The sequence below is a fragment of the Mesitornis unicolor genome, unplaced genomic scaffold (genome assembly GCF_000695765.1).
Source record: "Mesitornis unicolor isolate BGI_N332 unplaced genomic scaffold, ASM69576v1 scaffold10434, whole genome shotgun sequence".
NCBI classification, from domain to species: Eukaryota; Metazoa; Chordata; class Aves; order Mesitornithiformes; family Mesitornithidae; genus Mesitornis; species Mesitornis unicolor.
Genome location: NW_010179422.1, coordinates 37,128 through 62,432, shown reverse-complemented (window position 1 = coordinate 62,432; position 25,305 = coordinate 37,128). Strand labels below are relative to the sequence as shown.

Below are 25,305 nucleotides of genomic sequence, written 5' to 3'. Positions count from 1 at the left end.
ATCATCTCAGCAACTCCGCCTGCAGTCAGCACCTGCTCTCCGTGGGGTGGTTCACTGCATTCTCTGCAGGGCTATGGGGTTTTCAGGTTGAAAACGTGGCAGGGTCCAACCGTAAATGCCATCTTCATGGTGCCAGAAAAAGTGAGACTTGTAGGATCTCATAGTCAAGGAGGGATCCCTCAACGTCCTTATAGCAACCAGAACTAGTTCCAGAGTTAGTGGCCCCTCTTCTCCAGCCTAATTTATGGAAATAAATCACACGAGATAACAGGGAACCATGGTATATCCTTTTCTCTTTTGTTAACATACTGCTTTTTATGTCCTGTAGAAGAAGCATCTGGTGACTTTTAATGCTGAACATTGAGGATTCCCCTGAAGTCTGGACTTGGGAAGCTATTGAGATGGATGTTTTTAAATTTTTTTTCATTATTTTTTTTTTACTCTGTGTGTGCTTTTATTGCCTGAAATGTTTGGGCAAGATTGCTGTCATTTGCTCAATTTAGTTTGCATGAAGCCTTTTCAGTGAGATGGAGTCCAGCGATAAAAAACTTCATGAAAAGATGTCCCAGATCTGTGCAAGTCACTTAATACCATAAAGCAGAGCAAAATCAATTATCCAGAGACTGACTCCCAATCAAACCAGCTGCTGGCTTAGGCAATTTCACATACACTGGACTGCAGTAAGCTTTACTGTCAAAGAGATGTTTTGGACCCTGCTTTCAAAGTTTCCAAGCTACGTAGAAAGACACTGGGGCATTGGAATGACTGCTTATTCTTGGTCTCCAATTTTTTTTGTCTAAAAAGAAGTACATACTTCCGTTTCCAGAGAAAATCTACTAATTTCATGGTGCCTTTGAGTGAAGCAGCAATAGCTGCCATGCACCCCAAGTAGACTTGTTTAAAATGCCCTGCTTCAGGTTTTTCTTGAATATGGACTGAAGAAACAGTTCACATGGAAGAATGCTGTTTTCTTATCATTTTTTTGCCCTTAGTCCAGGATGCCTAAGGCACCATCAGTGTAACAGCAACCTGTGACAGCCTGGCATGAGCCAGAGTGACTTCCCCTGGGCTGTGGAGCCGATGGGATGTGTCCTGGCAAAGACAGGAGCAGTCTTAATGTACAAGAAAGCAAAAGCAAATCTGGTCTTACTCCAACTTTGTCAACTCGGTATCTTTTCTTGAAAGGGATCAAAACTGCTTTCTCCTCCCTCTGTATTTGCTGTGTTACTGTTATCGATCAATAAATTGTAATTTTGAGCTGACACTAAAATGTTCCTCGTAATTTGCATATATGATGCAATAACCGCAGATGAGTGGAGGGTGTTGGTAGGTTTTGTATGGAGATATTGGGCAAAGCAAATTCAAGAACCTGTGTGTTTTTAAAGAAAGAAGGTATTTCTTGCTGGATTCTCCTGTATCATGTGACACTGTGAAATATTTGGGAGAAAAGGGCCAGCACAGGATTTAGTTCCAACAAACGCTTGGCAAAAATCTCCTTATCACCACCAAAATGGGAAGAGTCCCTGTGAGATCCTCCGAGAAAAAGAAGAGGCATAGACAACGACTTCTGCCAGCACTTGGCCGAGGTGGAGGGCCAATGCTGGGGCTGCATAACACTGGATGTAAAGCTGATAAACATAAGGCTGGACACGTTTTCATGTCAGAAAACACCAACCTTGCCCTTGTGTGTTGAAGCCCACTCTGTCTTGGGTAAGTTCCTGGTCCCTTCAAGGGAGTCAACAGATTTGATGGGTGTGAGATGCCTGGCTGCATGGGGGACATGTCTCAGTCTCTCTAGGTTTAGTTTTCTGGTATTAGTTGTCTAGCTCTAATGTGTGAGCCTCCAGCATCTGCTTCCCCCTTGGGGACAAGGGAGATCTCATTCATTGCCTTGTGACTTCAGCAATTAACTTACTGGGGAGGAAATGACTGGCTCAGAATACCCATAATCTTTCTGGGTGCACTAAGCACAGAGGATCTATTTTTCCAGTTTTAGCTGAAGAGGCTGAACTCTGGAAAATTTACTCTAGCTTATCAGCTTGGTTGCCTGATCAAACCCACGGAGATGCACGGGAGGCTTGGGGCAGTTGCAATAGGACTGCCTGGACTGTGCCTTCCCTGACTGGCAGAGCCACCGAGGTGGGGAACAAAGCCTGCAGGAGCCAGAACAGGATTGTTTGTCCTGCTTGGCCTCTGCTGCTGGTTTCAGAAATGCAGGTCTCCCTCCCTGCTCCTCTCATTCACTTTCTTTCCTACCTGCAGCCTCCCCACTGGTTTCGGCTCTGGGAATGGGTGTCCATCCTGAGTCCATCTGGCTCAGCACCTTCTCCCAGTGATGACTACACTTCACTTGAGTGGAGGCCTACCAAGGTCAGTGGGCTGGAGCATGTGATGTGCAAAGAAAGGCTGAGGAAGCTGGATTTGCTCAGTCTGGAGAGGAGAAGGGGAGGGGGGGCTGATTTTTTTCAGTCTTCAACTTCCTAATGAATAGCCATGAAACCAGACTTCCCAGAAGCACACAGTGAAAGGATAAGGTAATAGACACAGGCTGCAGCAGGAGAAACTCCCATTAGACAAAGGAAAACATTATTCCCCATGATAGTGATGCAATATGGACACAGGGACCAAACAACTAATGGGATCTCCATCCTTGGAGGTTCCTCAAACTTGCCTATACAAGGTCACAGAATCACAGAACACAGAATCACAGACCGTTAGGGATTGGAAGGGACCTCCAAAGCTCATCCAGTCCAATCCCCCTGCCAGAGCAGGAGCACCCAGATGAGGGTGCACAGGAAGGCGTCCAGGCGGGTTTGGAATGTCTGCAGAGAAGGAGACTCCACAACCTCTCTGGGCAGCCTGTTCCAGTGCTCTGTCACCCTCACTGAGAAGAAGTTTCTTCTCAAATTTAAGTGGAACCTCCTGTGTTCCAGTTTGTGTCCGTTACCCCTTGTCCTATCATTGTTTGTCACCGAGAAGAGCCTGGCTCCATCCTCGTGACACTCACCCTTTAAATATTTCTAAACATGAATGAGGTCTCCCCTCAGTCTCCTCTTCTGCAAACTAAAGAGCCCCAGCTCCCTCAGCCGCTCCTCATAAGGGAGATGCTCCACTCCCTTGATCATCTTTGTAGCCCTATGCTGGACTCTCTCCAGCAGTTTCCTGTCCTTCTTGAACTGAGGGGTCCTGAGCAAGCTAATCTGATTTTGGAGTTAACCCTGCTCTTAGTGGCTGGTTGGACTGCAGACCTCTAAGGGTCCCTTCCCACCCCAGTTTTTCTGAGATTTACAGTGGTAAACTGATGTATTTCCCAGCCTACAGTTCACCTGGCTGTACTGTGCACTGCCCCCTTGGATGCCAGTCCTATAGCATGAGCTATTCTAGCCTGTTGCATTACAGGGATGTCTGGATGCCATGGAAATCTTTGTGCGTCACGACACATTTTCTTATAGAAACACTTCTCCTGTCATGAAAATATACAGCTCTGTCTTTGCTCATGGGTAGGTCCAAAGCTAATCTGTGCCTTATAAAACTGAGCAATGCATGGATTAATCATGGAGCTGCAGCCAGAGCATGATAAATACCGTTTTCTCAGCCCTGATGATCTCTCTCTAATATATTCACCCTGGAATCCCTCTGAAGTTTTTAATATCAATGTTAACATCTCTATTTAACTGAGTAACTGCATGCACTAAGTGAGTTGCCTTTAGTGCTGTTCTCCTTTTGAAGACTGGGTGGCTGGTGTGGTCCTGGACACTGAGTAGTCTCAACATTTTGCCTTTTGATAGCTGGGACCAGTCTGTTCCAGAGGAACTATTTGTGCCAGGAGTTTCCAGTGGGAATTGCTCCCATTTCAGAATCCAGTCCTCTTATTTCATCCTGAAACCACTGCTTTCGCATTTGGAAGTCAATTGTGATCTTTAATTTAAGGAACTCCTCTCTCTCCAACATATTGACAGTCTATTTTCTTCTGAGCCTTCATTTGCTTACTATGAACAAGACAGTTTTCCTTGCCTTTTCCCATTAGATTAGATCATCTTCTCTGGCTCCTCCTCTCTATTCTGGCCAATGTGTGGCTTGCCAGAGTTGATAAGAGAGTCATTAAAGCTGCGTGATGAAAGCTCATTATATGAGCAAGCCCCTCCTCTCCCTAAGATTCACTGAATTGAGCCAGGCTCTGAGAAGGGTGCAAAGACACGGGCAAAAGGGAGCCAGCTGAGCATGGGTACATTTGGTCTGGAAATTGGGAACTTCATTAGAGCTACAGTTTCTGAAAATGCCTTGCAGGTTAGGCAAGACCTGACTGCTTTTGAAAGGGAAGCATGGTGGATCTAGGTGCTAGGGATCCTTGCAACAGCAGAAAATTATAGCTGAAGATTTTAGTATCTGTGGGGTGGGAGCCTCATTGTTTTGTTAGGTCTGAGCTGACTATCTCTCTGTGGTAAGTTGGGAAAGGCATAATTTTTATTATTGCTTTATGTCCTTGCTGTTTCCTATACTCATCAGAGATACTTACCAGCTGCTGAAAACCCCAAATGACCACTAGCCTAGCTTCAAACTCTTGTGTACCTGATGTCTCCTTGAATGTGTGTCTGTCTTCAGCACTCTGAGCATGTGGAGTTACCTTTCTGCATGGAACAGCTCGGTGATGTCCAGCTGAAGTTGGTTACTCCTCAGTTTGGTGGTGCCATGGAGAACCATTCCTCTCACAGCTGACCCTGGCGAGGGTCTGAGAGATCCCCACACCTCTACATCTGCTTATGTGTGTCCTCTGGTTATGCTTCATTTCCACCGCGGGGACACCACCTTTTGTGCTGGAGACATTTTTCTGTCTTCTCTCAGTTTCAGGATCCTGTGTGCTCGTAGATCAGCTGTATTTTGGAGTTCCTTTGGGTGAGTCATCCAGTTGCTACACTTTAGGAACCTCTCTTCTGGTAGGTTAGGATGAACCAGCTGTGCATCAAATCAACCTCCACCCAATTGTGAAAGGCCACAGTTGATATTGGTGAGATATTAAGAAGGTTAATAGGCATTAATATGTTAATGGGTAACTGCTTGCTGGATCAGACCTTGGATAAACACTCAGCATCTGTGGCTGGTCTCCATGAACTGGCTTCAGAAGGGAGCTATCTCTGCAGTACCAGCACAGAGGGGTGACAGTGTCTGGGACCGGTGCTTGTCTCCTCTTTGTGCTGGTGCAGGGATAGTGGGAAGGCTGTGGAAGAAGCTCTTGGCTCTGGCTGCCTCTCCCTGGCTGCGGGGATGCCTTGGCAGAGCAGAGCAGCACAGTCTGCAGTTGCTTCTGTCCAGTTTCCCCATGAAAAACAGAAGATGGGTCCCTGCTAAGCCAGGGGAGCAGGGGGCACAGGCAATACCTTTATTATCATGGCTTTCCTCAGTGTCTTCATCAAATATTGCTGAGGTTTGACCATTTTGCTGTCCTCTGGGATTTGATCTTGTTCTTCAGGTTGCAAGCAACAATCAATGTGGTTTTATGGGTCCTCAGACTGTTCCATTTTGAGAATCCACAGCTTTCAGTCTCAGATGGAATTTAATATAGTTGCTCCTGTTAAGTGACAGATGCTTGAGCAAGGCCTGTTGTGCAGATGATGAAACACGAAGCTCTTGTTTTTAATTCTTATCATTACTCTTGTTGCAAAGATCCAAAGACATGCAGTGCTTTTAGGAGATGAAATGCAGCTGGATCACTGCCACGTTGTACCTGGATTTTCCTGCTTTTCTGCAGATGCTGTCTACACACGTCTGCCTCTGGCCAGATGAACATCAGGAGTAGCTGCTCTTGTTTTGTTTATCTTTTTGTCTACACATGTGGCACTTTTGCCACTTTTCCCTCTCTACTTGAGCAACATCCATGTGCCCAGCTTGGTCCCTCAGATGCCTGGATATGTGGGCAGGAGCTGGCTGCTAGGATCACTGTTTTTTCTCTTTCTCTCACCCATAACACAGATTTCAGATTTCCTGGGTGTCCTGCAGTCTGCTCACTTCTGGGTGAAGCTCAAGGCTTGCACAGAGGGGGACAGCCTGGTGTCAGTGCCACCCAACACATCCTGCTTCTCCCATTACAGAGTTTCCTAGAAGTGCCCATGGCTCCTGTGCGCAGAGCCCCTCTGAAGGGGGCTGTCTCTTCGAGCAGTCACTGCTCCACCACACATCCTGCACACAGGCTCTTGCGTCTTTGCCCCTGCTTGTCAGCCAGCTCCTACAGACGGTGCTGCTGGAGACCTCTTGCCAAACCGGCTTTCCACAGTTAGTTGAGCTCTGAGCACTGAATACAGCCTTTCTGCAGCATTGCTTCCAAATCTCGTTCCAGCTCTGTGCCGCCCACATGTAGCTGATCAAGGGAATCTGAACTCCGCTCCACAACATCGGGCACTTGTGACTCATTTACTGCTCTGTGCAACATTCCTCTGGCTGACTCTGGACAGGAAGGATGGAGCTTTTCATACTTCACTACCCATTAACTTTTCTGTTCATCGCATTTCTAGTCCTTTACCAGGTGAATCCTGCATTCAGATACTTCTGCAAGATGACCTTCTACAAGTTGTGGGTCTTCACTGTAAGCATTCTGGTTATTATCATCAGCATTCCTCGCGGACGTAATGTGGAAAACCTGAAGTAAGTTGTCTGTGGGTTCTTTCTGCTCAAGGCGTTCATGGAGTCAACTCACACTCTGTTTGAGGAGGAATTATTTGTGTATTGATGTGGAGAGCTGACAGGGCCTGTAATTCAGAGAAGGGATGTGGGTTTCAGTGTTGTATTTGAGTTGATAGAAAAAATAATGAGTGATGGAAGGAAAGGATGTGAAAGGTGGCATAAATTTGACAAATTAGGTAATGCAAACAAACTGGATGTGATGCACAGGTAAAGTAACTTGCTGTTTTTAGTAAACCTGTCCTATCTGGTGTTCAGAGCTGTACTTCCCTCCATGTGGCTGGTCATTCCCTTGCTGGGTTGTGTTGAGAAAGCCTCTGCAGGTGCTCTTCTCTTTCTCTACTTTGTTCTGAGCCAGTGCCCACCTGAACAGGCATGACCAGACATTGCCACCATGCATTGCTGGCACCTGCATTGTCACAGATGTCCCCATCACTGCAGCTGACCCCCTGGTCTGGCAGCCTCAGCCCGTCCCCTTGCTGCCCATCCCTTCTCTCCATCTGTCACTGCCCCTGCTGAGAGACCTGCCCATGGCTGTGCAGCGGGGTGTGCGCACGTGATGAGCAGTGGTAGGCATTGGTAAATTGGGTGTGGGGTGCATGGGGGCTAGAAAGTGACTCTGCTATATGGCAGCATAGTGCCTGTATCCTCCTGAAGGGCTGCCGAGGCAGGATTTACTACTTCAGTGTTGTACGCTGCAATGGGAAAACATATCTCTTGATTGAACATCAGCCTTTCACTTTAAGAAATTTTCTTCAGTTCTTGACTTTTGCACCTGACCTTTATTCTTTTCTTTATTTTTCCAGTATCTGTTAAAATATGGCTGCCAGAATTGCAGTCTAATGTCCTCCAGAGGCAAAATCACCTCTCTTTCCACAGCATGGGCAATAGCAGAATTAGGTGCACGTCATGTGTGTGGCAGCCCGTGCTCACGATTCAGCAAGGTCAGCAGGGAGGTAGAGTACAAAGAGGTGCGCTATGGATCTGGGCATTATCTAATGTTTAGCTGATCTGCAGAATTGCTGTACCTGAAGTTGCTCGGCTGTTGGTCTAACCTAGCTTGAAGAAAGCCTACCAGGTGTATTTATTTTCTCTAAGGAAATGATGAGCTGAAGAGTCATGTTAGCTGCTTTTCTCCAAGTCACGGGTCACATCTAGGAATGTGGAGAAACCTGCTGCTCTGCAGGAGCAGGCTGTGAGATGGGCTTGTTTGGAAGAATGGTTTGGTTCCTTCACCAAATTTCAACATCTCTTTGGCTTATGTCTGCTCCCATTTTCCAGGTATTTTCGCATGTCATTCCTACCACTCAAATACATCTTTGGACTCAAGATAGTGGTGAAGGGCAAGGAGAACCTCAGGACTAGGAAACCTTTCGTCCTCGTGTTGAATCATCAGACATCCCTTGATATTATGGGTACGTGGTGATCCTGCCTCTTGCTCCAGGCCTCAGTTGTCCATAGAGGAGGGTACTATGAAGCCCCAAGTACCACAGGCAAAGGGACAGGAGTGGCTGCCACATAGTCCATCACCAAGCCAGGACTGTTCTTCAGGGTATTAGAGCCCAGTAGGTATTTTCAAACTAAGTCAGATTTCTCAGAGAACAGGGATGAGAGTGTCAGTTGACCACAGCCATGTCATAGCTGCTCTCAGTGTCAGCAATAGTCCTCCTCTAAGTGGGTGGCTGGTCTGGAGACCCCCAGAATCCCTTTCCCAACATGTGTCTGATCCTATGAAGCTGGATAAGTGCTGCTGGCATGGCACCTCCCAGAGCAGAGGGCTGTAGTGCAGAATTTGGAGGAAACCTCAGTGCAGATGACAACTTGTCTGTCCTTGTTGTCCCCTTCCAGTGATGATGGAGATATTACCAAATCGCTGTGTGCCCATTGCAAAGAAGGAAATCCTATACATGGGCCCTTTTGGCCTAGCATGCTGGCTTTCAGGACTCATTTTCATTGACCACAAGAGGAGGGAAGAGTCTATAAATGCCCTGACAGAGGTGGCAGACTCCCTGCACAAAGAAAATGTGAGTGGGGAGGACTCTGGTAAGAAGCTACTGCAAAACATGAACCTTGATGTGGCTGGAAAGGAATCGTTGTCTCTGAGCTGGGCTCTGGGTAGGACAGAGTAGGAGCATTTCTGGTGGCTTCAGTGTGTTGTGTGTCCATAAAGTGCTTGAAGAGAAGGAAGTGCTCCCGACCATGTTTGCATCATTGGGAGCAGACAGATTAGTCCCAGGGGAGTACATATGTGTGTGTCATAACTGGAGGTCCCTCTGTCTCAGTGTCTTCTCTCTCCTGCAGCTCTGTGTCTTGCTCTTCCCTGAAGGAACTCACAATCATCGTGGCTTCATGTTGCCCTTCAAACGTGGGGCCTTCCAGCTGGCTGTGAAAGCCCAGGTGAGAGCCACCTTTCTTCTGCCCTTTGAGGTGTGGTTTGGCTATCATGGTCCACCAGCAACCAGGGCTATGTGGCTTCTGGTCCCTGGCTTCCCCTTGGATCAAGCATGCATCCAAGAGCCCTGCAGGAGTTTGCAGATGGCACAGGAGGGGACTGTTTCTGGGGCAGGTGAAAAACCTTCGTGACTTGGCTTGGGGAAAAAAGTGAGGAGACCTTGACAAAAGCCCTGGACCTGTGGGGAGTTTCTGCTGAACAGGCTTCTGTACGCACTGATTTGGCAATCTATGCATTGTTGGCCTAAATACAGAGATGAAAGTGTGAAAAACAACAGCGAGGACGTTGAGTGTTGATCTAATTATGTAAATTATTAATTAAATTATCTTAATATCTCCCTGAGGTCTTACTATAAAGCTGACTGGGGTGATTATCAGCAAGGTGCAGGGTTCACCTAAGAACACCAGTTCCACTCTGGGAGAAGAATGGGGAAATTTGTAGATTCACTATAGACTGCCTCCCCTCCAGGTCCCCATTATTCCTGTAGTGATCTCTTCCTACCACGACTTCTACAACCAGAAGGAGAAGAGATTCACATCAGGTGAGGATGGCTTGGTGCAGAGAGCAGGCTGGGTATTGGTGAGAGCTCGGTCCCTGGAGGGAGCCATGAGGTGGGTGGGCAGAGCACTGTGTGCGATGAGGAGAGAGCAGATGGACAACGGCAGCTTCTGTCTTCTCAGGTGAGGAGGGAATGGGTGATTTCAGGAATCAGTTTTGCCTCTCCCCTCGGATTTCAATCATAGAATCACACAATTCCAGGTTGGAAAGGACCTCAAGGATCATCTGCTCCAACCTTTCCTGGCAATAGCACAGTCTAGACCATTCCCAGAGCTTGTCCAGCACTCATATGAGGGAACCTGAAGAAGCACCAGAGTCCTGGGGCAGGTCTTGCCCCTGGCCCCACCGCATTGTTCCGCAGGTGCATGGAGAGTTCGGGCCCAAAAGAACACATGGCGCTCTCAGAGCGTGTCTCCTCCCAGTTACCCTGTTCTTTCTCTGTTTCATCTATTTATGGTGACAAAAATTTCTGCTGGTCACTGATAAAATTTTATGAGGGAAAAAAACCCAAAATGTAAGTCATGGGCTTCAGAAGGAAAGCAGAGAAAAAAATCTTTCAAATTCCAATAGAGAAAAGGAACCCACCCTGTTCCTCCACTTCCTTCCCTGACACCCACCCCAAAATGAGCTTATGCTGCTTCCCACTCTCACCCAGGCCAGCCCCGCTCTTTCCTAAGGGGAGGATTTGCATCTGAAATTCTCATTCCTCCCAATGTACCTGGGCGTAGTCATCCCTCGAGGGCAGGCACCTGGAAGAGAGAGTGGGTGCGAATGTTAAACACCGTTGTGTAAATTGTCTGTTTCTACTCATCTTTCCCCTGCTGGGTCTGTCCTGTTGCTGTTGGCCACACACCAAAGCCTTTTGGAAGCATCCTCCCACAAGGGATGCCAGCCCTGCTCTGCTCGCCTGCTCCCTCCCCATCACATCACCGCTCAGTTGGCCAACCAAGGTAGGGCGCTTCTCTGGGAAATCAGAGAACAATGCAGTGGGAGGGCATCTCTGGAGCAGCTGGACCTTTTGTTTTAAGCAACCCAAACTCCAAAGATAAATGAGTTTGCTCTGCACCTTGTCCAGCCAAGTTTGGAGTAACTCAAAGGAAGGAGATTCCACAACCTCTCTGAGATTTTTTAGAAAAGATTATTTGCAGTTGCATATACATTTGCCTTTGTGATAACCTCACCCTGTGAGTTTGTGGTTAGCTGACTTCTAAGCCCTTTTCCTAACAGGTAGGACCTTCACTCCTGGAGGAAGAACCACAGTTAGCTTTTCTCATGCCTCCCCACTTTTCCCACCTGCAAGGTTTGCCAGGGCTGATTCTGAAGGTGTGCTACCTATGGCCAAGACTTTTGCACGTTGGGCAGGCTTATCCTTGGGTCAGGACAGCTCACCACATCCACAGTGGCTCTGGGCATGCCAATGAGCTCATGGAAAGCCCAGCTCTGTGTCCAGTGTGTGCACACTGTCATGTGTGGAAGAAGTCTGGTGCTTGCTGGAAGTCTATTACACCCCAACAGACCTTCTTTCAGCACAGCTCCGTCATCGCTCAGCTTTTTCTGTAGGCCCAGGTGAAGCTCAGTAGACTCCTGAGATGCCAGGCCTAGCTCGATGCCAGATGTGTAGGCAGGGAGCGAGCTCTCTTCTTTCGTGAAGCTCTTCTCTGATGCCAGATGTGTAGGCAGGGAGCGAGCTCTCCTCTTTTGTGAAGCTCTTCTCTACTCTTCTGTTTTGCCTCCCTTGCATGGCTCTGCTAGCAGCACTTCTGGATCTCATTTCCTAGCACATTGTTTTGCCTCCCTTGCATGGCTCTGCTAGCAACTCTTCTGGATCTCATTTCCTAGCACACGTGTAAAGGCATGCATGAAAGTTAAAATAAATAGCACAGACACTCCCCAGATCCATGGGTGGTGTCTGCGCAGGCAGTGTCTTGTCTGCTGACCAGAATCAGGGCCACTGTGTGCGAGAGCAGCAGAGCATGATGACAACTCCCCAGTGTATCCTTCCTGTTTGCACCAGTCCCAGAGGATTAGGACACACCTTGGCCAAACAGGGAGTCTTGGGCGCAATTCCTCTCATCCTGAAGCGTGTTTCTGAAAGGAGGGACACGTAGATCAGAGCACAGCTAGTTTGAGTGTGTTGTGTTACAGACATCTCATTCTTTGCTATGATCCAGAAGACCCTGAGGTCTTTCCACTGTGAAAACTTATTCAATATGAATCATTGAATTGAATGAATCTGGGGAGAAATCCACCTATTTCTGTATTTATGATTTTTGTGGTCTCTGTGGATGAGGAAAACTCTGGTTTGAGTTATTGCTTTGTGCATCTGGGATATGGCTGGGTTGCTGCTGGTGTGTGAAAGAGGGCATTTCCCTTCATTTCTGTCTTGTTCCTTCATTTGTACCAATCCTGCTGCTGTATCTTCTCTTGTTCTTCTACACTATTTGCATATTTCCTTCCCCCATCTCTGACCCTCCTGCCTCACTCTTCCAGGAAAAACCATCATCCAGATCCTGCCAGGAGTGGAAACCCTCGGCCTGGGACCAGAAGATGTTCCCAAGCTGACCGAGCAGGTCCATGACTCCATGCTCACCACCTATCAGAGGATATCAGGAATGATAAAAGGAGATTCCCATTAGCAACCCGATCTCCCAGCTCCAGCTGTTTGCAGCAGCTGGAGGGGAGGGCATGGCAAGCAGGAGATGATCTGAAAGCAGAGACAAACATGGATTGCAACCCTAACATAACAGAGATGGGCAAAACACCCACAGAGGAAGAAAAGCTTGTGCGTGGAGGTGGTGACATGGTTGTCATGTTACTTCCAGGAAACAGTGCCACCTGCATGGACAGACACACGGTGGCAGGCTGGACATTTCTTTATAATCATAACACTGAGGCTTTCTCTCCAGCTGAACCCTGGGCAGAGCCACATCCTTCCTGTGAGCATCTTATAATCAGCTTTTCCTGTTCCAAACCGACAAGGTGGAGGCATTTATCCCCAAGCCCATGGCCATCCTGCCCAGGGAAGTGGCTGTCCTGGGGTTTGAGGGCTGCCACATGCCCCTGGAAGCATACTCAGGAGAAGACACCGTCTCCTGCCTCCTCCCATGGGGTGGACCTGGGATGTACCTCTGCCACGAGAGGGGAAACCAAGGCAGCTTTGGGAGAGGGGGATTAAAGATCTTACATGTGTCTGCAGAAGTTGGTGGTTTCGTCATTTTTCTTAGCCTTCCCTTTAAGCAAAGCAAGACTTTGCTTTCAGTGGCTGGGCAGATCATGAAAGTGTGAGGAGAAAATGGCTGGGGACTCAGAAACCAGAGGGAGGCAAACAGCAGAAATGTGTTGCTTAACTTCCTTGCTGTGCCCTGACAATCTCATGATTCTTAATACAGCCTATATATTTTCCAGTCCAAATACACTCTGGAAGCTGCAGCTCTTGATTTCTGAATACCGCCTGGTCTTCTACAGGTCTTCTGCTTCCCTGGGTCACCACAGCCTTTCTCCACTCCCCAGGTGCTGGGGGCTCATGGAGCAGCACAGTCCCTGTGCTCCATCGCTTACCTGGGGCCCTGGCAGCCCAAGGGGTCTCCTGCAGCCCCCAGGCGTGGGTGGGCAACATAGGAGCACTGGGCTGAGATGGCCGTGACTGGCCAGCACCCACCCCACAGCAGAACATGCATGGAGGTGCTGTGACTGAGGGATTTAGTAACATCTCCTTCGTTAGTCCTCATCCGAGAGGCACCCACACCACTCACAAGCTTCACTCATGACTCTACCTTGGGCTGCTACCTTCTTGCTCCCAGTTCCCTCCTTTCCTCCAGACTGTGCCAAGGAGAGATCGAAACTTAATATGATTCTTACATGTTTGGTATTTATTGACTTAATACAATCTTGGGAGTGATCTTCCCAGCCAGATGATTAATTTTTAGCCTTAATTCTTGTGGTTTACATACTAGCCAGCTTATGGTTTGCTTTTTTATGCTGATACATTTAGCTATGAACTGTAGTCAAAGAATGTTTGGGCATGTTTGACATACCAGAGTTGATGCCAAATGTAGATGAGTGCATACAACGTATTTTATTACTGCCCAGCACTCCCAGACACACACATGTTCACTATAGGTTTAAATAAAAGATCTCTCTAGGCTTCAAGATGCAGCTGCCATTCTCTAGTGTCTTCAAAGACTGAAATATCGCTGCTAATCAGAAACAGTCTGATTAGTCTGTGCTTTTGTGCAAAACAAGGAAATAAAAAAGTTTTGATAAAGATCATGTGAACTTGCTCATTTCTGATGAGGTACAAAGGATAAGGAATGTGGTTTTGGAATGCAAGCACACCAACCTCTTGATTTGACACCCATTCAGGATGGGAAGTAAAAAATTTGTCTTGATTGTGTCTTTAGAGAGTCGTAAAGCATCCAGTACCTAACCAAGTCTTGCACAACTCTGAACATTTTTTTAGGACAACAGGCAATAAAATGTCACTATCCTTCTGTTTGAAATGTTACATTATTGGAAGCTTTTACAAATGAATGAAATAAAAAATCACCATACAGCGAATGAGACAGTCCTGAGCTCCCCTCTGGGACATTACGTGCAGATTCAGTTCAGAGCCGTCAGCTGAGTCCCAGAAGCAGCTCAGGGCCAGGGTTAAGAGTTTCCAGCAGGATCAGAAACTGTCAATGAAGCAGAAAAAGCCACTGAGATAGAAAGTCTTTCCAGGACACAATATTTCTCCCTGCATTTTTATTTGACTCCAAAGCTTAAAATAGTCACTGGTGAATGGACGACTGAGTACCAGGTCACCCCTGTATCCTTGTATCTCTGAGACACAGCCTTGTCAAAAGGTACCTCCAGTGACCTAACTTCAGGCAGTCTTTTGGATGGGTATTTTTGGGGCAATTTCTTGGCACTTGAAAAGGTTAAACTTTTAGCAGTCACTTTTTAACATCCTGGGATTTCGCTCTTTCTGGGTTATGCAAACACAGTTCAACTTCCTCCCAGCTTGGTAATAAAAGAGCCACAGGAAGCAGCTCAGCAAATTTTAGTGACCATAACACTAAGTTAATAAAAGAAATCAGGAAGCCTCTGTTGTTGAGAGAGAAAACGAGTATCAGCTGGACTCTGTTCCTGAAGAATGGGGTGAAGTCACTGTAATTTAGCCTTTATAACAAGTGCAAATATCTTCCTTAAACAGCAGTGTCTGTCTCAAATACAGTTTATCAAACTCAATATAGAAACTACATGGAGACGCTTTGTGGTCTCTGCAGGACGGAGTAGATGATCCCCAGATATTGTGATAACCTCTAAAATGGGTCACCAGAAGGAAAATTTCAAGCCAGTCTATTCTGCTTATACCTGTCTTCTGGAAGTCTCTGTTCTCCACACATCATTTTCAACTGGGAGAGCCCATGACAAAAACATATCAGGAGGAGGACACAGGTAGTGTCCACATCTCTTATATGGAGACACTGTTTTACTGTCTTTCAGGATGTGGCACATCATAATCTCTGACCATGTGTTTTAAACTACTGGTGTGTCAGGCCATACAGTGTCAGAACTCCAGATATACCTTAAAATGCTTTAAAGCTTTAAGGAAGGCAAAGGGAGAGCAGGGGCTTGCAGTAGCAAAGTAAGAATTTGAAGAAGGTTGGCTAATTCTGATTGATTTCTTCATGGTCACTCTTCTTGAAGTAAGACTCCATTTTTTCCTGCAATAAGGTATTTAGAGAAGGACATGTTCACAAGGGCCACAGCAGACTGGATTTTCAGGGATTTCCCTTCTAGTTGCAGAGGAAGAGGCAGGCTAGTAAGGGATGAAGAAGATGATGGGTTGCAAGGAGACCAAGCTAACAGCACCACTGGCTCCAGTGGTCTCTGAGCAGATCAAAGTAATTTTGGGTGCAGAGTCACTGAGAATACCTTAATTCTTTTATTTCTTTGGGCATGGAAGAGTCTGACCTTGTAGGGCATTTGTTATTTTTGGCAGACCTCAGACAACTGCGTACTTTTTGTGCCACTCACAGGCTCATCTTTTCCAGGGTGAGAGGTCAAGCGTGTTGATCTCATGGCAGTCCACGAAGTTCTTAGGACAACTGTTGACCTTGAACACATCCCTGGGTATCTTTTTGATACGAGTATTGTCACAGATCACCATTGACAGCAAGATTTTTCTCAGTGCATGCAATTGTGGTGTAGCGAAAACTCCTGGCTTCTCCCACCAGAATCTGCAATGATATTTTCAGAAGCAGCTTACAGTCTCCTTGAGGGCATTTGGTGCCGGTTACTTGCCAGGATGGGAGCCTGACCAAGGTGAGTCTCTGCTCAGATCCACCTCGATTCATCGTGCAGCAGGAACGCCCCTTTGGGAAGAGGTGTCTCTGGTGTTGCCAGGTCTGGATCCTGCCACTCCTCTTCCAGGGCAGGCACCCTGCCTCTTCCACACAGCGTCACCAGGCTGCTGGGATGCAGTGACCAATCCTCCCCTTTAGTACCATGAGAGCAAATGTCACTTCAGGCAAAGACTACCGCAGATTACCCATGGCCTGGAGCTGGTGCTCCTCAACCACATGGGTCTATAGGAATGGGATGCAAAAAAAGAGCCCTTTGGCAACTGGGCTCAATTCAAGGTGCAAGCCTTGCTAGGAGCACACGCTGGTGTCTTGGAGATGGGCTGGATTAGTGTGTTGCATAAAGTGTTAGCATTTTCTCTCATAATAAATGCCACGGGGAAGGTTTGCTCTCAGAGTTACCTACCTGTACCCATCACGCAAGTTCCTGAACTGGGTGCCAATGATGCAGGCCCGCAGGAGTCCAACTCTGCCCTGGGGAACAGCAGGCTCAGCGATTGCCCCAATCCAGAGGTCAACATTGCCTGGCGTCCCATACAACTGTATGAACTTCTCAGCCAGTTTGGAATTGCCTAGCACCTCAGAGAGCTCATCTGCATTTTGAGGCTGAGAGAGCTCACAGAAGCGCCTCCAGGCATTGTAACCTGCAAAAGCAGGAACACCAGTGGATCAGGACCCACATCTCCCCACCGCTCGCATAGGCTCGGAAACTAAATAGACTTTGGCCCATAAGCAAAGTCTGCTTCTTCTCATGGCATTAAAGGATGGGGGCAGTCACAACAAATGCCATGTTTTCAAAGGTCCTTGTGGTACGCACACACTAAACTAACGTTTTGGATAGTCTTCACATGTGGCTACAGGCTCATACCTAGCACTGAGAGTGAATGCACCAGTCCCTGCAGTTTTGGGAGGCAAAACTTCTAGGATCAAAGTCCTAGAAAAGGGCAACATTTGGTTGTTCTTAACCCAAGAACAGCAGTTTTTCTTCAGCTCCTGGAGGCAATCATACCTGTGGGTACAGGCCACTTCTGCTCAGACCTCTGGGTTATCTGAAGACATGAAATAAATATTGATGGGCAAAGAACAAAGCATGGATGGTCTGTCAAGCCCACATGAAAGCTGAATTTGCTTGCTTTCATCTGTACCTGCTATATCCCACATGCTGCCTCTTTGCCAAACACTGTTGTTTCTACCTCTCTTTAATTCATTATTCCAACTATCATCTTTGCTTTCCAACCTTTTTGTATTTCTCAGAAGATCTTTATAACAGAGACCTTTTCTTCCCTGAACTTGACTGCCTATCCATCCTTCCCTCTCAAATCAAGGTACTGTTTCTTTCTACTGGTATGGAAAAAGCTTAGTACATTCATGGAGCTACTATAAACAGCAGAAGGAAAAAAGAGTATTGTTCACAGGACGTGTGGACTTGTGTCTCCTTACCTGGAAGGCCATGGTCTCTTCCCTGTTGCAAGTTCAGGGCTGCTAAGTCCAGACCCATTATCTCTGTCTGTTCAAAAAGGAGCTCCTCCTGGAGCTCCTCAATGAGCAGCTGGTTTTGTTTCATCAGTTTTGCACGATCAGCCACCATGCCCTGTATCAGTGGGTCGATGCCACCTGCATCCATTGCAAATCATGAAAAGACTTTTTGTACCAAGTTCCAACTTTGACAGTCACTTTTGTGCAGCTGAAACCATGCTGCATTCGATGTCTGTTCTGCTCTGGGCTGTGTGGAGCCCACCTAGCTATGTATTTCCTTATCAACATACACTAGTGCATATGTACACACCTGCATACGCCAGTAGGTGAGGCTTCCCTTTAGTAACCAGATTCCCCACCCCTCCCCATCCCCATCCCTCAGCCTTCCCTTCTGCAGCCTTAAATCCACTTGTGTCCACCAGGATCTCCAGGTCCCTTTCTGCAGAGCTGCTCTTCAGCCTGTCAGTCCCCAGCATGTACTGATACATGGGGTCACGATTTAGGTTTTGCAATTGATTCTGTTTAAAATTAGCTATTAATTGACAAATATCTATTAAAACGATAAATGCAATTATAGAATAAATTCCTGTTTGTTTGTCTATGTCTTTTCCATAGCCATTAAGACAACAACATTAGTAAAACACAGAAAAACTGACTGTACATCTGTATTTTGTTATGTTTTCAATAATAGTTATCTAATATTTGACTTCCTTGGAAAGATTCATCTCTGCAGAGATCAGCTGTGTAAGAGCGGGATCCCACAACTCCCTTTGGAGTCATGGCGAGAGACGGCCACCTCCAGGAAGCAACTATTCTGTCTCAGCTCAGTTAGATGGGATGCCTCCAGCAATGCCGACTAATTACAGGGGGCTATAATAGCTTAGATAGACCTAAATTCTTCTTGAGTGACATTTTGGCGCTGTGTGTCTGTCGCGTGCCTCCCAGAACGGCACAAATGGTTGCACTGTTTGAGTGAACGCACAATGCTGACACCGTCAGGCCTCGCTGAGCTGACAGATGTACAGCAAGAGGGTTTGATCTGTTACATATTAAGATAAGACAAGGGGTAATGGGCACAAGCTGGAACACAGGAGGTTCCACTTAAATCTGAGAAGAAACTTCTTCTCAGTGAGGGTGACAGAGCACTGGCCCAGGCTGCCCAGAGAGGTTGTGGAGTCTCCTTCTCTGCAGACATTCAAAACCCGCCTGGACGCCTTCCTGTGTAACCTCATCTGGGTGTTCCTGCTCTGGCAGGGGGATTGGACTGGATGAACTTTTGAGGTCCCTTCCAATCCTTAATGTTCTGTGATTCTGTGGTTCTGTGCTTCTGTGTTCTGTGATTCTGTGATATTCTGGTTATTTACTGACTTGTTCAGAGTATGAATGCAATTATCGTGCAATGAACTGAGGAGGACAACACTGAAAAACTGTGCAGAAGAAGTTACAGAATTGAATGTTCTGATGCAAAATCCTGCTCCAATGTGGCTGCTTCTGCAGGAGCTGGTGCTTGATAAGACTCAGTGGTTAGACTGCAACAGCATGTAATTTTTGGCAGGGGTCCTTTGCCTGGGTACAATGCAGAATCAGTGACAGGCTGTTTGGGGACAGTTCTGCAGGACTGTCCTGCTGCTCCACATTTAGCAGACCACCGATTTGTCTGCAGCTCCTTGTGTGGACATATCATGAGCACCTTCCAAGCTGAATGGCACTGCAATTTGTAAGAAGCCAGTTAAATAAATGGAGCTAAAGCAGTTTTTGGAGTCTAGGCTCATGTGTCTTACCAGCTGACCTCCACCACGACTGCTGGCTGCCCCAGTTCTTACCTTCCATTATAATTCTCCATGTAGCACAAAAGGTCATATGAAGAGGGACATGGGAAAGTGAACCCAAAGGCTGAAAACTGTCATCCAGAGGGGACACAAAAGGCTGCACTGATGTATGACCGAATCGGAAAGCCAGGGAAAAAACATTTGAGACGGTAGGATCCACATTCTCATTGTAGCCGCTGTACGAAGGGATCCACTTGCTATCTCCCCCGCAAGCAGAAGTGGGAGGTAATCTCTGTATGTTATTATCTGAAAAAGCACAGAAGCAGAGCAAGTTGCCAGCAGCTGTAACAGAAATGCCACTGAAGTCAGCATGCAAGTGTGAACACAGACTCTGGGTCCAGTGGGAGAGAGTTCACAAAAACTTTAGAAAAAAGAGCTGTAGAAATGGCATGAGTTTGGCATCATATAGTAAAATAATTTAATATAATACACAATTGATAAAAATCTATAATCTATAATCTATCAGTTATTATAAATAATTGACAAATTGGTAAGATAATGGATAAAAAAGTTTTGGGTGCATGTGCTGTCTCAGATGGACCACCCTTATTCACAAATTTTCCACTCTCACAGATAACTCCACTAGGTCTGTAAAGCATTATCTTCTTCCTTTTCCTAGAGGAAAAACCATTTCTAAGCATACAGGCGATAAATGGTGAGCAGTGATCAGTACCTGGTTCATGGCAGCTGTGATCTTCCGGCTCTCTTGGTAAGGCTTTTCTCCATTCCAGTGAGGATTTAATTTCCGCAGCTCTCTAACCAGGCGGTTGTGTTCCCATAGAAAGACAGTGTGCAGAAAGTCCCAGGTTTTCAGTTACCCGTCTGTCACCTACAAATGAAAACATTTTTGGACTTCTGTAAATTGCTTTTTATTTCAGCAGCAGGTTTTTGTGTAGGACAGACAAGGAACAACAGTGTCACTGGCAGTAATGCTCATGGTTAAACTTCCTAGCAGTTATTATTCATGCCAGATATGTCTTACCAGCACAGACAAAACATTCTCTATGTCCAAACCATTTATCCAAAACGATTGGAGAAGAGACTTCGGGAAATTTAAACTGCATTGCACACGGTCGTAAAGCACCTGTGAATGTCTCACTTTGTGGAAATCTCATGTCTACCTTCCTTTCATACCTCAAGGATGCAAACTTCTTTTATCTCAGCACTGTGAATATTTGGTTCTGAAAATCTGTCAGTTCACCCAAGCTGTAAACACCTGTAAATATGCCCTCAGCAGAGATGCTGAGAGAAAACTGGAGGGGATGCAGTGGAGCCCCTCCAACAGCTGATGGAAGGCACACTGAGCACCTGCTCACTTGGTAAAGATCTCTTCTCGTGCACAGGGAATGATGAAATAATGTGCAATGGGAACACACTCTATATTTTATGATCGACTTTGCAAGCTTCTCATTTATATTTTTTTTAATGTTGTGCCTATGATAGATCACTTCCCATTTTAAAATGTTCTGTGTTTTGAGTCATCAGGTTGTTTTAATTTCAGACAGACTACTAGAGTTGCCTTCTGATGTAGGATGGGATATTTGAAACATTAAAAATTTAGAGTGTGGTATCAGGGAGAGTTAACTAAACTGATTAAGGACATTTAATTGTTAGTATTTATTGAATTGAAAACTGAATGGTGAAGTCTAGGTAGGAGAGAAAAAAACGTCACTGAGAAGTTTTAAACACTGCTGGTTATTCTATTGAAAATTTGTCCTACCTTTGAAAAGACTTTTTAAAGGGAGGATTATTTGCTGTATCTCTTTTAAGAAATTAAAACAAAATAATTTTCATATTTAATGAAACAATTATAGTTCAATTATTTTTTATTTTGTGGGAAGGTGCCCTGTCTTTCACCTTATACAGCCACATCTTGCAGCACCTCATACAAATGGAAGGAAACATCAGACATCTGGTCATAATGATCTTTTTTCACTTTATGGGCCACTGAAAACTACTCCACAGATGCATCTTGCCTGCTTTAAAACAGGGGATGTTCATGCTCTCATTGGTGAGGACACAAACACTTTTTGTTTTGTTTTCAAAGGGCAATAATTCCAACCCCGTATCAGTAAAGTTCTGGTTCACAGCCATCAAACCCAGCTGGTTTGTCTGATTCCTAAGACTCCTTGCCACTGAGTCTTCACTGCCATACACTGTGCTGGCATCGATGAACGAGCTGACGGCATTGATCTGCTCGTGAGTGAACGTCCTGGGATTGCAAACAGATGCCGACTGGATGAATGGCATGCAAGAGTTTGACCTCAGCATCCGTGGATCATCGGGGGGAAACAAACATAAGCAGTGCCTTAGGAAGTTGTGAGGGTTTATTTTTACTGTCTTAGGACAACATGGGATGGAATGAAATTTAGGATACCTTAATCGGGAAACAAGGGGGCTTGAAGGCACAATTGGTCTCGCAGTGAAGCTCTGGGCTCACTCCTGCACCACTGGCAGGGGCTAAGTCAATGTTGTGGTTGACCCATCGGCCCCACTGCATGAAGACAAGAGAGAGCTCTTAGTCTTGAGTGATGTTCTCATTGGCCGTGCAAGCAGTTTCATGTGACACTTTTCGAACCTGCGGAAAATCAAAATTAAAATGTATGTGATTATGTCTGCCTCTCAACAGAACACTTCCTATGAGACCATGCATAAGATGATCTTAGTTAAACTCATAAGAGTTAATTAGGGCATCTACCAGACCCATGACATGCCCAGTTCTATCAGAACAGATGTGATAAGCAGAGTCCTCTTGACTCCCCTGTCAGCCAAGCCTAGCTTCACAGAAGCCTTTTACTGCTGAAACTAAAGTATGTGCACACATCCAGAGTGCAAATGGCTGAGGAACACCTATATAACCACTCTGGTGTATCTGAGCACACTGTGGTCCTGTCTGCATCAAACCTTGGGATGCACACTTATGAAATTGTTATATTGTCCATGCTTTGCTTTGTGAAGTATCCACAACTTTTTTGCTCATGCTTATCTCCCACAGAAACATAGCTCAGCTGCACAACACAGCCTCAAATTAGCACATGAGATCAGAGGAAAGGGTCAAGCAATTTACACTCTGGATGTTGCCACTGTCTCACTTCTGGTGGATGCAGTGAGGGCAGTGACCACTGCTGTTATCTGGACAGGAACAATGGCTCTCACCAGTGCGAGTGGAAACCCATGGTACAGCTTTCCTTCACTCGCTCCTCTGGGAACAGAGACTCCGTCTTCATATGCTGCAGGGAGCCAGCGGGCGAACGCGCGGTTTGAGGACCCCAGATGAGAACACTTTCTGAAGCAAGAGGAAAAGTCAACAGCAGTGTTATTTCAGAAACAAACAGGCTTGTAGCGACTAATGTTTTACAGCCCTTTAATGCATGACTAATTACTCTGGTAATACTGAGAAGTAAATAATACCAAGACTATCAGTACAGAGAAAAAATAACTCTTTTGATACCGAGAAAGATCCCTCAAGCCTTTATTTTAATTTTATTTGACATTTAAACCTCTGTAGCACCTCTGTCTCCACTGCTGCTCCATACAAAACCAGTCTGACAGCAGGGCCATCACCAATGATCTGGGTGGCCTTGCCTTTGTCCAGCCAAGGACTGGGAGCTTCCAAGGATGAAGATCCCTCCCCTTTGTGGGAACCTGTGCCAAGGCTGCAGCCTCTCAAGCATTTCCCCATATCCAACACAGAACCTCCCAAAATGCAGTCTCCTGCTGTGGCCATTTGATATCACTTGGAAGAATTTGGATCAGTAAACTCAGCAACACTTGTTCAGAAGAACAATATCGCTGGTTGAGCCAATGATCTGTGGCCCTAGGGACATAGAATCACAGGTTATTTTGGGAAACCCAGTTACTGAATATCAGCGGGTGCAGAGCAACTTTCTGTGTTTAAGCTCTTAAATCCATAAAACTTGGGTAAGCTGCCTATACTGAAAAAGGTGTGTTATACCCAGACCTTACAGCAGTCTGCTGTGAAATATGAGTGTGCCTTAGAACAATTGCCACACCTCAACTGAAGCAATTCCATTAAATATTAAGAGGCCAGGGCCACCACATCACTTGTTTCAATTGCTTTTATTGTCCTCGCAGGCAGATTTTTGCAAAATATTCAGGTGCTATCTCACAGTGTGTATCCCAAGCAGGATCCCTGGAAAATACTTAACATTCCACAGAGTCCCCTCACTTCCGAGTGCCTGGCTATCTCACTGGCCACCCACTAGATTAGGAAGCCCAAGAACGACCCTACCCTGATTCTAAAAGTCAAACTGGACGCTGCTGTCCTTGGGAAGCTGACGTCTCTGGGGTCTGTCGGTGAAGGTACAGACTGGCTGTAACACCCTGAGAGTGAGCCCCCTGCATGGGCAATGGAGATTTTTTTCTTCACATCTGGCACATCTGTTTCATGCTAGATGCACATCGGACATGAGTCTCGCTCAGACTCGGGGGCTGGAGCCAGCACGCCAGGCTCTGTGGTAGAACAGGACAGTGAGCCTTGACTTACAAGTATTAGGCTAGGCATTTTGCCATCTTCTGGTCAAAAAAAAAAAAGCTAACAAGGAAATAAATAGATGTATGATCTCAGGTTTGAACCAGGAGGAAAGCTAGACACAAAAAGCTGAAGGACTCATTTTTTTTCACATCAAGTGTAGATGCTACTAGAAGAGCCAAGAATTGAACTTATTTGCTTCCCTTCCTTATGCATCACAGCACAGTGTGTATTTGGGTACCCACACAGATATGTTGAGAGATGTATATCTTCATATGAACCAGACACCAAATCTTGTTCTCTATGCCATAACTCTTAGTGAGATATAATAAACATATTCTATATATATATTCACAGTGCCTGTGAAACTTATGTTTTTAAAAATATTACGTGTGTAGTCAGTCCAAGACAACTGAAGTTTTAAATTTGACAGGCAATGCCCTCATCACGCTCAAAGCACAGGGCCTTCCTAGGCCCTGGGAAATCAGTACTATCCATGCCACTGAAGACAGGAGGGATGACTTCCTGGAGCCTCAAGCTGCATGGGAGGCTGTCTGTCATAGCCCCAAAATCTGCTTTCCTCACACTTTCACCTTTCTCCACTCAAGAAGCTTTCTCCTTCATCCAAAGCTGCATATGGAGGGTAATGGGCTCAAATCTGAAATTTTCAAGAAATTACATCTTTTTTTCTTGCCAGGCATATGTAGAAATGAAGCATCTGTTCTAGGCACTACTAAAATAAGCATTTAATTCTTCTTACCCTGTTGAAAGGTACTTACACAGACGACCCTAAGCCATCTACCCTAGGTCAGTTACAGACTGGAGACTCCTTGCCCACACACAGATCTTACCTGTTGTTGCACACTCCAGTAATGGTTCGGTAAATGTCATGCTTTGGGCATTTAATGGAACGAATCTGGTAGTCACAGCCGGTTCCTTTGGAAAGAATCTCCTTCTGTTTTCTGTCGAGTAGGTCTGTAAAAGAAACCAAGCAAAATAACATCTGTTCTTACTAATTTTTATTTAGCTTCTCAGTGTTCTAGATCAATGTTTGAGTCAGCTGAGTCAGAGCCGAGAATACACCTTGAACTGAGTTGTTTATTTAGTGCCTAAACCCTTTTGAGGATCAGCTCTCACCTCTGGGCTAGGGAAACCGAGTTGGCATGGAAAGACTTTCCAGGAAAGAGGGAGAGCATCACCACCAGCAACCTTCTACCCTAGCCTGGGAACAGATCATGACGGGCACAGCCCGGGCAGGTGGGTGTGAGGACCAGAAGTGAGACCAGAGGGACTTCAGTGCACAGGGCTCAGAGTCTCCTGGTTCTCAGCGCTTTTTGGCCCAGGTTTATCATGCTTATTGTTAGGAATGAGACAGGCACTGCCAAAGGTGATGACTGAAACACAGGGTGGTCTGGTCTGCCTCTGAGCATGCTTAAACAGGAAGAGTTTTATCACTGACTGTGTGGATAATGGCAGAGC

General features: G+C 46.1%; 2 protein-coding genes across 2 annotated transcripts in view; one reads left to right on the top strand and one right to left on the bottom strand.

Moving 5' to 3' along the window:
* The first annotated feature begins 6,451 nt into the window (after positions 1-6,451).
* On the top strand, positions 6,452-12,318 carry LOC104539283 (1-acyl-sn-glycerol-3-phosphate acyltransferase alpha-like). The gene is made up of 6 exons (XM_010182761.1): positions 6,452-6,636; positions 7,954-8,087; positions 8,521-8,696; positions 8,974-9,069; positions 9,593-9,665; positions 12,173-12,318. The coding sequence occupies exons 1-6, from the start codon at positions 6,452-6,454 to the stop codon at positions 12,316-12,318; spliced, it is 810 nt and encodes a 269-aa protein (XP_010181063.1).
* A 3,389-nt stretch (positions 12,319-15,707) lies between these two features.
* The window catches only part of LOC104539284 (eosinophil peroxidase-like), a 10,910-nt gene continuing 1,312 nt past the window's right edge, over positions 15,708-25,305 (bottom strand). The window contains 9 exon segments of the mRNA XM_010182762.1: positions 15,708-15,906; positions 16,436-16,673; positions 17,470-17,643; positions 19,329-19,532; positions 19,535-19,580; positions 20,008-20,131; positions 20,133-20,163; positions 21,311-21,625; positions 21,711-21,851. Coding sequence (XP_010181064.1) covers positions 15,708-15,906; positions 16,436-16,673; positions 17,470-17,643; positions 19,329-19,532; positions 19,535-19,580; positions 20,008-20,131; positions 20,133-20,163; positions 21,311-21,625; positions 21,711-21,851 — 1,472 coding nt within the window.